This window comes from Salvelinus alpinus, chromosome 4, assembly GCF_045679555.1.
Source record: "Salvelinus alpinus chromosome 4, SLU_Salpinus.1, whole genome shotgun sequence".
Taxonomy (NCBI): Eukaryota; Metazoa; Chordata; class Actinopteri; order Salmoniformes; family Salmonidae; genus Salvelinus; species Salvelinus alpinus.
This window is the reverse complement of record NC_092089.1, coordinates 50,331,040-50,343,445: the sequence shown is the minus strand read 5'-3', so window position 1 is coordinate 50,343,445 and position 12,406 is coordinate 50,331,040. Positions and strand designations below refer to the sequence as shown.

Here is a 12,406-nt window from a genome sequence, read left to right as displayed (position 1 = left end):
ACGCATTTACTTCAATAAATGCATATTATGCCTACATTACTGACATCACGCTAAAATGCGCAATGAATGGGACTCAAAATAGCACAATAGAATGATTAAAAAGAAAATGGTTTTCATCAGTAAATCCATGTGCAAAGAATAAGAAACGTGTGTGTAGGTCTACTCTAGAGTTTACGTAGGTCTACCTAAGAACAGTGGAGATATGATGGCGAAAAGTTTGTAATTCACTATTCTAGGTAGAGTGGGTGATCGCGCTTACCCGACGTTATATCTGCTGTTGAATGCACCTTTGCGACTTGACAATCGAAGCCCACCTCTCGCGCTGTGTCACCAGACATTCAAACGATGAGAATTTCTGCCGGTCGCTACTCCAGTGGCAGATTATTATACTGTACAATTTTTCCCGTTCCTTTTTCACTGCAGTCTACTCAGACCTCTAACTGTACAATGTTGAAGTGTGACACAGTTCACCGGCTCTACTGTCTATGAGGAAGTTGATGGTGAGTCACAAGACCCCGCCCCGATATTGGAGAAAAATCTCCTCCCTCTAACTTCGAACCCTCGGACTGTGCTGTGCGTTGGTCATGTAGGCCAGGGATGGGGCAACTGGCAGCCCCCCTTTTGTAGGCCCGCGATGAATTTCCCTCCAAAAGTCGGGGTCTCAATTTACTGTTGAGTAAGTAGTAGAATACACAAGGTGCAATTTCAAAAATTGGGTTGTACCTCAGCAGTTGTTCTATTGTTATGTCACTCAATTAGCCCAAACAAAGTATATTCACACCTTACACAGATGCAAGTTCTCCCAAAAATATCCTAATGTAAATGGTGATTTGATTGCAATCTAGGCTACAGCTGATATCATTATTTTGCTAGACACACATAACAGGTAGGTGGGGATAACAGACAAGTAGGCCTAGCTTATACACAACACTGACAAACAAACCTGCACAACAATATGGACAGTAAGCCTACTACTGTATAGTTTTGTGTTATGGACTTGAATTGCCATTGCGTTGAGTTCATCCAATGTTGTTAATAAGTGCATAATAGGCCCTCTGGGATTGGTATTGCTTTCATATCCTTTGGTCATTCTTTCATTACGTTTTTTCTTGTTGTAAGTTTATTGATAGCTTTTACACGTGTTAAACTGAAACCTATATGTGTGTGTGTGCGTGACCAGAATCAGTACTTTCTCTTATTTTCCCAAAACAGCACAGCTGTTCTTTCTCTTAACTCAGGCATGATCTATCTGGCGCACTTTGCCCCAATATGGGTAATGATCTCACTTCCTCTTTCGTACCATTTTGTCTTCTGTTCCCCCCGTTTTTTCATTTGTCTCATCTTGTCTATATGAGTCAACAAGAGGGGGCGTTCTCAATAGAAATGTCAACAGCAAAACGTGTCTCTGAGTAGGATTACTGATCTAGCATCAGTTTGGCTTTTTAGATCATAACGAATAACATTATAAGGACATGACGGTCCCTGATCCTAGATCAGCACTTCTAGAAAAAAATTTTTTATACACTCCCAGGAATAGAGGAGAGGTTAATCCAAGTGTTTCATCAGCAAGCTGTGCTGAGCCTGTAGAACATGATGTTGACACATGCATCACCCTACACCATGATATTGTTCTGGTCTGAACTGGTGTGTTTTGACCGTCACATTTTATTTAGACTACACGGAGACAAGTGCCTGGGCTAGCTCTAGCAGATCACCATTTCACATGGTTCTGCACTCAGTCCAAACACATTTGACATAACTAGGCATGAATGCCAACTGGGTGCCAACGGTACCAGTTCACTGAGGACTTGGTCAATAAAAAGATGGATGTGATCAAATAAATCTATGGTTTTCGAATAATAATTTAAAAAAGGAACAAGGAAATAGTTTTGAGCACAGCTTGGATTATTCTGAAAAGCAGCTTTTAAAAGAAAGTGTTTTGAGTGCTGCCTCGAAATCATCAATGTACATAGATGGAAAACAAGATAGTGTAATTTGGAAAAGTAACTGGGTGGATATGGTCTTGACATTGAAGCAGGGTCCTTACCAAGAGTGTGCATGTTACTGTTAGATTCAGTATACTGTATTTAATGGGATAAAGAACACACGCATGTGATGTAAACCATATTAGAAACCCTATTTTATATTTTACAACCTGCATCATGGGTTGCAAAACCTTATGGAAAAAACTATTGTATCACATTTCCTAAAAGGATGAGGGTTGATAAACAAGGATTCTTCACATGTTTCCTAAGACATGTGAGACTCCTCAGTCTTCACGGTTCAAAGGCAAGACAATTGGAAGAGTGTGTCTCTGATACTGTCAGGACCTCTCAACACCTCACTCCCCTAATTATAAATTCTTATTTTACACACCTAGGTGGAAGCCTGTCAGTCCTGCACAACAAATTAGAGAATAGAAGCCGCTCTATTCACACAGGGAAAAAGTGATCTTCCCAGAGATGTTGAGAAATGTTGAGATCCATATTATACCCCAACACAGAACAACTCTCTGTCTCCATTTTGGAAAAGAAGCACAGAGTTTAATTGAAGCCCTATGACTCTAGAGATATGAGTATATTTCCTGATGGGGGGGGGGGATTACCAGTGCTGATGGGAAAAAATATAGAGTGAGTTGGCAATCGGAGGCTGGCATTTATCTCAGGTACCACCTATTGTACAGCCCTTGTGCCCTTGAGCAAGGTATTATCCCCCAAACTGCTCCAGGGGTGTTGCTTTGCGGCTGACCCTGTTCTGCACCCAGCCTGTCGTGTTTGTGTGTGTGTGTGTGGTGTCGGGTTGGGAACCGTCATGGCAAAAATAACACGAGTGCCAATTTTCCACCAGAGTCCAGTAATGTCAGGACACATTTTGACCTTTGATTTAGATTTAGATTTTTAGATTCAATTTAGAATCAGATTTGGATGCGGTTCGGAATACGACCTGGTATGACCTGTTGTGAGTTCAGCCAGGTGACTGTCATGTACTGTGTGTGTCAAATAAATGTTCATTTCTGAAGGGTGTTGTCGCATCTGCCAAGAGAGTTAGCCATAATGGGTCACCATAGGCTAGAGTAGCTATATATAGACCATGTCTAAGACCACGTATTTTTGACCACGTCTAAGAAGTGGTAGTTGCTTGTCCAAATGCAATATCCAATTGGTTGCTTGTCCAAAAGTTAAACGTAGGCTATGCATAAGTAGAAGACAATGAGAGAATCCTAGGCCCAGAGCTCACAGCTGCTTGAGCTGAAGCCTGAGATGAACTGTCTTTACCTCAGGATTGCAGACATATTTTGGAGACTTACAACATCCACCACCCACTCTACCTCACTCTGAGGCTCCATAATATAACAGGTAATCCAGTAATATACACCACAACCTCAAGCAGAGAAATTAAGCAGCAGACTTAACAGTTAATTGTAGATGATTTACGTTTTATAGGAATTTGTGGTCGGAGAGTGAGGGTGGGAATCAGGTCCAGGGGTGCAGTCACTGTTGCTGGCTCTCAAGGAACAGAGGGGGAGATGGGGAGAAAAGACAGGAAGAATGTTATGTCTCGCGCTATATGTCTTAGAGGCTGGGTCTCCTCATAGAAACGTAATGTAATTGTGCTGGAAAAATACTGTGGTCTTGGTTGGGGGACTAAAATGTTAAAATCCTCACCTGGTCCCAGATCTGTTTGGGCTGTTTGCCAACTTCTATGACCATTGACACGCTAATGACCATAGGAGTTAGAAAGACAGCACAAACAGATCTGGAACCACACTAAGGAACTCCTTTCGAGGACTTTTCTGACGGGGTCGGCCTGTTGTAAAAAAGGCCCTTCAATGGTCAGGGCCAGGGAGACAGGACCAGAGTCCTGAACTTAGCCACTGTCCAGCAGGCTTATTTCACTGCTGTTATTTTTACAGGGTCATATTAAAAACCAAACAGGCCATAGATCTGGATTATTTGTAACTTATTTTGTACATAATGTTGTTGTTACCATCTCTTATGACCAAAAATAACTTCTGGACATCAGAACTGGGATTACTCACCACGGACTGGAAGAAGCTTTTTCCTTTAACGAGTCCGACGAGAAAGATATACTACTCTCCCGGGAACAGGCCCAGATCCACGCCATTTGCGTGAAGAAAAGATGAAGGAAAAGAGGACGCAGATCAGGTTGCCTTTTGAGAATCCGTAGGAGAGCGAGTAGACTCCCATGGCCATCAATTCTACTTGCTAACATGCAATCATTGGAAAATAAAATGGATGACCTACGATTACAATTATCCTACCAACGGGACATTAAGAACTGTAATATCTTGTGTTTCACCGAGTCATGGCTGAACGACGACACAGACAATATAGAGCTGGAGGGATTTTCAATGCACCGGCAGAACAGAGAAGCTACGTCTGGTAAGACGAGGGGAGGGGGGGGGTGTGTCTTTGTCAATAACAGCTGGTGCGCAATGTCTAATATTAAAGAGGTCTTGAGATATTGCTCGCCTGATAAGCTGTTGCCCACACTATCTACCAAGAGAGTTCTCATCTATATTATTCGTAGCCGTCTATGTACCACCACAGACCGATGCTGGCACTAAGAGCGCACTCAACCAACTCTATAAGGCCATTAGCAAACAAGAAAATGCTCACCCAGAAGCGACACTCCTAGCGGCCGGGGACTTTAATACAGACAAACTTAAACCAGTTTTACCTAATTTTTACCAGCATGTCACATGTGCAACCAGAGAAAAAAACTCTAGACCACCTTTACTCCACACACAGAGATGCATACAAAGCTCTCCCCCGCCCTCATTTGGCAAATCCGACCATAATTCTATCCTCCTGATTCCTGCTTACAATCAAAAACTAAAGCAGGAAGTACCAGTGACTCGCTCAATACGGAAGTGGTCAGATGGCGCGGATGCTACGCTACAGGACTGTTTTACTAGCACAGACTGGAATATGTTCCGTGATTCATCCAATGGCATTGAGGAGTATACCACCTCAGTCATCGGCTTCATCAATAAGTGCATCGACGACATCGTCCCCACAGTGACCGTACGTACATATCTCAACCAGAAGCCATGGATTACAGGCAACATTCGCATCGAGCTAAAGGATAGAGCTGCCGCTTTCAAGGAGCGGGACACTAATCCGGAAGCCTATAAGAAATCCTGCTATGCCCTCAGACGAACCATCAAACAAGCAAAGCGTCAATACAGGATGAAGATTGAATCCTACTACACCGGCTCTGACAATCGTCGGAAGTGGCAGGGCTTGAAAACTATTACGGACTACAGAGAGAAACCCAGACGCGAGCTGCCCAGTGACATATTCCTACCAGACGAGCTAAATGCCTTTTATACTCGCTTCGAGTCAAGCAACACTGTAGCATGCACAAGAGCACCAGCTGTTCTGGATGACTGTGTGATAACGCTCTCGGTAGCCAATGTGAGCAAGACCTTTAAACAGGTCAACATTCACAAAGCTGCCGGGCCAGATGGATTACCAGGACGTGCACTCAAAGCATGCACGGACCAACTGGCATGTGTCTTCACTGACATTTTCAACCTTTTCCTGACTGAGTCTGTAATACGTACATGTTTCAAGCAGACTACCATAGTCCCTATGCCCAAGGAAGTGAAGGTAACCTGTCTAAACGAATACCTCCGCGTAGCACTCACGTCGGTAGCCATGAAGTGCGTTTAAAGGCTGGTCATGGCTCACATCAACAGCATCCTCCCGGACACCCTAGATCCACTCCAATTTGCATACCGCCCCAACAGATCCACAGGTGACTCAATCTCAATCGCACTCCACACCGCCCTTTCCCACCAGGACTAAAGGAACACCTATGTGAGAATGCTGTTCATTGACTACAGCTAAGCGTTCAACACCATAGTGCCCACAAAGCTCATCACTAAGCTAAGGACCCTGGGACTAAACACCTCCCTCTAACTGGAACCTGGACTTCCTGACAGGCCGCCCCCAGGTGGTAAGGGTAGGCAACAACACGTCTGCCACGCTGATCCACAACACTGGGGCCTCTCAGGGGTGTGTACTTAGTCCCCCCCTGTACTACCTGTTCACCCACGACTGCGTGGCCGAACACAACTCCAACACCATCTTTAAGTTTGCTGATGACACAACAGTGGTAGGCCTGATCACCGACAACGATGAGACAGCCTATAGGGAGGAGGTCAGAGAACTGACAGTGTGGTGCCAGGACAACAACCTCTCCCTCAATGTGGGCAAGACAAAGGAGCTGATCGTGGACTACAGGAAAAGGCGGGCCAAACAGGCCTCCATTAACATCAACGGGGCTGTAGTGGAGGGGGTCGAAAGTTTCAAGTTCCTTGGTGTCCGCATCACCAACGATCTATTATGGTCCAAACACACCAAAACAGTCGTGAAGACAGCACGACAAAACCTTTTCCCCCTCAGGAGACTGAAAAGATTTGGCATGGGTCCCCACATCCTCAAAACGTTCTACAGCTGCACCATCGAGAGCATCCTGACCGGTTGCATCACCGCCTGGTATGGCAACTGCTCGGCATCTGACTGTAAGGCGCTACAGAGGGTAATTTGTACTGCCCAGTACATCACTGGAGTCAAGCTTCCTGCAATCCAGGACCTATATAATTGGCGGTGTCAGAGGAAAGTTGTTAGAGACTCCAGTCACCCAAGTCATAGACTGTTTTCTCTGCTACTGCACGGCAAGTGGTACCGGAACGCCAAGTCTAGGACCAAAAGGCGCCTTGACAGCTTCTACCCCCAAGCCATAAGACTACTGAACAATTATTAAAATGGCCACAGGACTATTACATTGACCCCCCCCCCTCCATTTATTTTGTACACTGCTGCTACTCGCTGTTTATTATCTATGCATAGTCACTTCACCCCTACCTACATGTACAAATTACCTCTAACCTGTACCCCCGCACACAGACTCGGTACTGGTTAAGCCTCGTTATTGTTATGTTATTGTGTTACATTTGATTATTTTTTACTTTAGTTTATTTGGTAAATATTTTCTTAACTCTTCTTGAACTGCACTGTTGGTTAAGGGCTTGTCAGTAAGCATTTCACGGTAAGGTCTACACTTGTTGTATTCGGAGCATGTGACAAATAAAGTTTGATTTGATTTGATCTGCCACCATAAGGGTATTCCGAAATCCCTGACCCTTGGCGAATGCTCTTGTCCTCCCACTCTAGGATCTACTTGTTATGACTCACAATCGTCATTCTACTATCTACCCCTTACAATAATTCAACAGGCATTTGGGCTTGTAGTGCTGATTAGTCCAAATCTACGCAGACATTATTTAACCCGTAAATCCTAAAGTGCTATCTGTGTTTTGGTAATTAGACTCATGTTAGTGGACTAGTATATCACAGTGGCCCCGAGGCAGACCCCGAACAGTAGGGTCATTAGAGATGAAAATGAAAAACAAGTGAGTGACATAAAGTGGAAACACTGAACCCATTCAGAGGTTTCTTCATCACCCGCAGAATATTCTGCTCGCTGGGCAAATCTCACACATATTAAACAGATTCTTTGTGGTCATGTGGGATAGAGCACAGAGAGTGCAAATCCAGAAAAAAAGATGGTTTGTGGAATAGTGGAATATCCCTCTTCCTTCTTGAGCTTTTTCCATAGCATTCCCAAAGTGAGATTCTACATGAGATTAGGGATTAGGGATCTGGTGCCACTGTGGTTTTGCCTGGTCTCTCTTTGGATTATTGTATCAGGAAGTGGAGCGAGAGAGAGCGGTGTTCCCCAAGGAGGTGTTGTACCCCCTTATCCTCCATGGAATGATGTGGCCATGAAACCATGTCACTGAGGAGAAGAGCATGCTTTCGATGCCCGTGACAGTATATGTAATGTATTAATAATAACTATTTTTGTGCGAGAGAGATGGGGAGTGTGTAATTTCCGACATGGTTCTGGTTCATGCACTGTGGCCCCACATGTTTTGACATACAGTACCAGTCAAAAGTTTGGACATACCTACTCATTATAGGGTTTTTCGTTATTTTTACTATTTTCTACATTGTAGAATAATAGTGAAGATATCAAAACAATCAAATAACACATATGGAATCATGTAGTGACCAAAAAGAGTGTTAAACAAATCAAAATATATTTTATATTTGAGATTCTTCAAAGTAGCCACCCTTTGCCTTGATGGCAGCTTTGCACACTCTTGGCATTCTCTCAACCAGCTTCATGAGGTAGTCACCTGGAATGCATTTCAATGTTTAAATGTTAATTTGTGGAATGTCTTTGCTTCTTAATGTATTTGAGCCAATCAGTTGTGTTGTGACAAGGTAGGGGTGATATACAAAATCAACTGTTCAGAGGAGACTGCGTGAATCAGGCCTTCATGGTCGAATTGCTGCAAAGCAACCATTACTAAAGGATACCAATAAGAAGAAGAGACTTGCTTGGGCCAAGAAACACGAGCAATGGACATTAGTCCGGTGGAAATCTGTTCATTGGTCTGATGAGTCCAAATTTGCGATTTTTGGTTCCAACCGCTGTGTCTTTGTGAGATGCAGAGTAGGTGAACGGATGAACTCCTCATGTGTGGTTCCCACCGTGAAGCATGGAGGAGGAGGTTCAATGGTGTGGGGCTTCTTTGCTGGTGACACTGTCTGTGATTTATTTAGAATTCAAGGCACACTTAACCAGCATGGCTACGACAGTATTCTGCAGCGATATGCCATCCCATCTGGTTTGTGCTTAGTGGGACTATCATTTGTTTTTCAACAGGACAATGACCAAACACACCTCCAGGTTGTGTAATGACTATTTGACCAAGAAGGAGAATGATGGTGTTGCATCAGTGGACCTGTCCTCCACAATCACCCGACCTCAACCCAATTGAGATGGTTTGGGATGAGTTGGACCACAGAGTGAAGGAATAGCAGCCAACAAGTGCTCAGCATATGTGGGAACTCCTTCAAGACTGTTGGAAAAGCATTGTACTGTAAATGACCTATTTTCCATGTTTCCCACATCATAAACGGAAACATGGCCAGGGGAACGTGAGAGTAAAAATTTGAGGAGAGAGATCCACTCAGGTCTCCATCAACAGAGGCATTTGTCACTGATGTTTGTCACTGAGGTTATTTGAAACCATTGATTTGGATATGAGTCATATTCGGGGTCTGGACTCCAGCAGGAAACATAAATAACTCATGTTGGAAAAACACAAACATAAATTCAGCAAAAAAAGATACGTCCCTTTTTCAGGACCCTGTCGTTCAAAGACAATTTGTAAAAATCCAAATAACTTCACAGATCTTCATTGTAAAGGGTTTAAACACTGTTTCCCATGCTTGTTCAATGAACCATAAACAATTAATGAACATGCACCTGTGGAACGGTCATTAAGACACTAACAGCTTACAGACAGTAGGCAATTAAGGTCACAGTTATGAAAACTTAGGACACTAAAGAGGCCTTTCTACTGACTCTGAAAAACACCAAAAGAAAGATGCCCAGGGTCCCTGCTTATGTGTGAATGTGCCTTAGGCATGATGCAAGGAGGCATGAGGACTGCAGATGTGGCCAGGGCAATAAATCGCAATGTCCGTACTGCGAGACACCTAAGACTACAGGGAGACAGGACAGACAGCTGATCGTCCTCGCAGAGTCAGACCACGTGTAACAACACCTGCACAGGGTCGGTACATCTGAACAACACACCTGCGGGACAGGTACAGGATGGCAACTACAACTGCCCGAGTTACAGCAGGAACGCACAATCCCTCCATCAGTGCTCAGACTGTCCACAATAGGCTGAGAGAGGCTGGACTGAGGGCTTGTAGGCCTGTTGTAAGGCAGGTCCTCACCAGACATCACCGGCAACAACGTCGCCTATGGGCACAAACTCACCGTCGCTGGACCAGACAGGACTGGCAAAAAGTGCTCTTCACTGATGAGTCACGGTTTTGTCTCACCAGGGGTGATGGTCGGATTCGCGTTCATCGTCGAAGGAATGAGCGCTACACCGAGGCCTGTACTCTGGAGCGGGATCGATTTGGAGGTGAAAGGTCTGGGGCGGTGTGTCACAGCATCATCGGACTGAGCTTGTTGTCATTGCAGGCAATGTCAACGCTGTGCGTTACAGGGAAGACATCCTCCTCCCTCATGTGGTACCCTTCCTGCAGGCTCATCCTGACATGACCCTCCAGCATGACAATGCCACCAGTCATATTGCTCGTTCTGTGCGTGATTTCCTGCAAGACAGGAATATCAGTGTTCTGCCATGGCCAGCAAAGAGCCCGGATCTCAATCCCATTGAGCACGTCTGGGACCTGTTGGATCCGAGGGTGAGGACTAGGGCCATTCCCCCCAGAAATGTCCGGGAACTTGCAGGTGCCTTGGTGGAAGAGTGGGGTAACAAGAGTGGGGTAACAAGAACTGGCAAATCTGGTGTAGTCCATGAGGAGGAGATGCACTGCAGTACTTAATGCAGCTGGTGGCCACACCAGATACAGACTGTTACTTTTAATTTTGACCCCCCCTTTGTTCAGGGGTACATTATTCAATTTCTAGTCACATGTCTGTGGAACTTGTTCAGTTTATGTCTCAGTTGTTGAATCTTGTTATGTTCATACAAATATTTACACATGATAAGTTTGCTGAAAATGAACGCAGTTGACAGTGAGAGGACGTTTCTTTTTTTGCTGAGTTTATTATCTGTTTGTGTTAAACAACTTCTTTGGTGAAAGCAGGCCTTCATTACGGTGACTTAAGTAATTTGGAGCATCAAAACTGTGGCCAAGACATATAAACTGACTAGCGCAGTGACCTGGGTTTGTTATGGAGCTCTTCCTGGTTCCAAGCCTGGCATTGTGCAGCACGCGACAGAACAGGCCAGACTGGACGATCTCAGTTTTGGATGCCAATGATTAAAAAGTCCACATAAAGCTAATGTGGTGATGTGTCTCTGTAGCAGGATGTTGGCATCTGCCTTGGTCTGCTTGAAGAAAGATTGCCAAAATTGATATTTTAAAGCCACAGTAAAACTTTTAATGGGAAACTTTCAACACAGTAAAACTTTAAGGGTTTACTGGCTGAATGGCTAATTTGGTTGTCTTATCGCTGATTTTTATTTGATTATCCTCACAACAACGAAAGTTAAAGCTACTTTTTAAATTCACGTGGAAAAATGACATTAATAACAATATACGTGCATAATAGCATTAAAATAGATATTTTAAGCCCCTCGGTTTAGTGAGCATATTCTGCTGAATACTAGAAGGTAGTCCTTAGGACCAAGGGGTTAGTTATATCATCTTTATTAGGACATTCATTATCAGAAAGATGACACGTACAGGAGGAGCCTGACTCATCATCATACCCAAATACCTATCACATAGTACTTTCCCTCCATCAGTATTTATGCTGCAGTAGTTTATGTGTCGGGGGGCTAGGGTCAGTTTGTTATATCTGGAGTACTTCTCCTGTCTTATTCGGTGTCCTGTGTGAATTTAAGTATGCTCTCTCTAATTCTCTCCTGCTCTCTTTCTTTCTCTCTCTCGGAGGACCTGAGCCCTAGGACCATGCGTCAGGACTACCGGGCATGATGACTCCTTGCTGTCCCCAGTCCACCTGGCCTTGCTGCTGTTCCAGTTTCAACTGTTCTGCCTGCGGCTATGGAACCCTGACCTGTCCACCGGACGTGCTACCTGTCCCAGACCTGCTGTTTTCAACTCTCTAGAGACCGCAGGAGTGGTAGAGATACTCTTAATGATCGGCTATGAAAAGCCAACTGACATTTACTCCTGAGGTGCTGACTTGCTACACCCTCGATAACTTCTGTGATTATTATTATTTGACCATGCTGGTCATTTATGAACATTTGAACATCTTGGCCATGTTCTGTTATAATCTCCACCCGGCACAGCCAGAAGAGGACTGGCCACCCCTCATAGCCTGGTTCCTCTCTAGGTTTCTTCCTAGGTTTTGGCCTTTCTAGGGAGTTTTTCCTAGTCACCATGCTTCTACACCTGCATTGCTTGCTGTTTGGGGTTTTAGGCTGGGTTTCTGTACAGCACTTCGAGATATTAGCTGATGTACGAAGGGCTATATAAAATAAATTTGATTTGATTTGATACTTTCGACATCAGGGCAGGAGTGCCTGGTTAATTGTCAAAATGTGTGTAACAGTGCCACCTACTGTTTAATTGCGAATGTTGCAACAACCACATCTGATAATTTCAACAAAAGTTTGATGTGTATTTTGTTGATATGAATAATGACACTAATGGAAATTCTAAACATATATTAATATTTCGTCATCACTAATTTCACCCACCATAACATCAAGAGAGCTCACCATAATATCATTGGTTTGATTTGTACTACATATGGTTGCCAGCGGAGAGTGAAGAAATAGCGA

The 12,406-nt window shown here is 44.1% G+C and overlaps 1 protein-coding gene across 1 annotated transcript in view; it reads right to left on the bottom strand.

Moving 5' to 3' along the window:
• LOC139573873 (four and a half LIM domains protein 3-like) overlaps window positions 1-595 on the bottom strand; it is a 46,592-nt gene extending 45,997 nt beyond the window's left edge. Inside the window, exon 1 of the mRNA XM_071397806.1 lies at window positions 260-595. Within this exon, the coding sequence (XP_071253907.1) occupies window positions 260-338 (79 nt within the window). The 5' untranslated portion in view covers window positions 339-595. The remainder of the gene's footprint in view (window positions 1-259) is intronic.
• Between the last annotated feature and the right edge of the window lie 11,811 nt (window positions 596-12,406).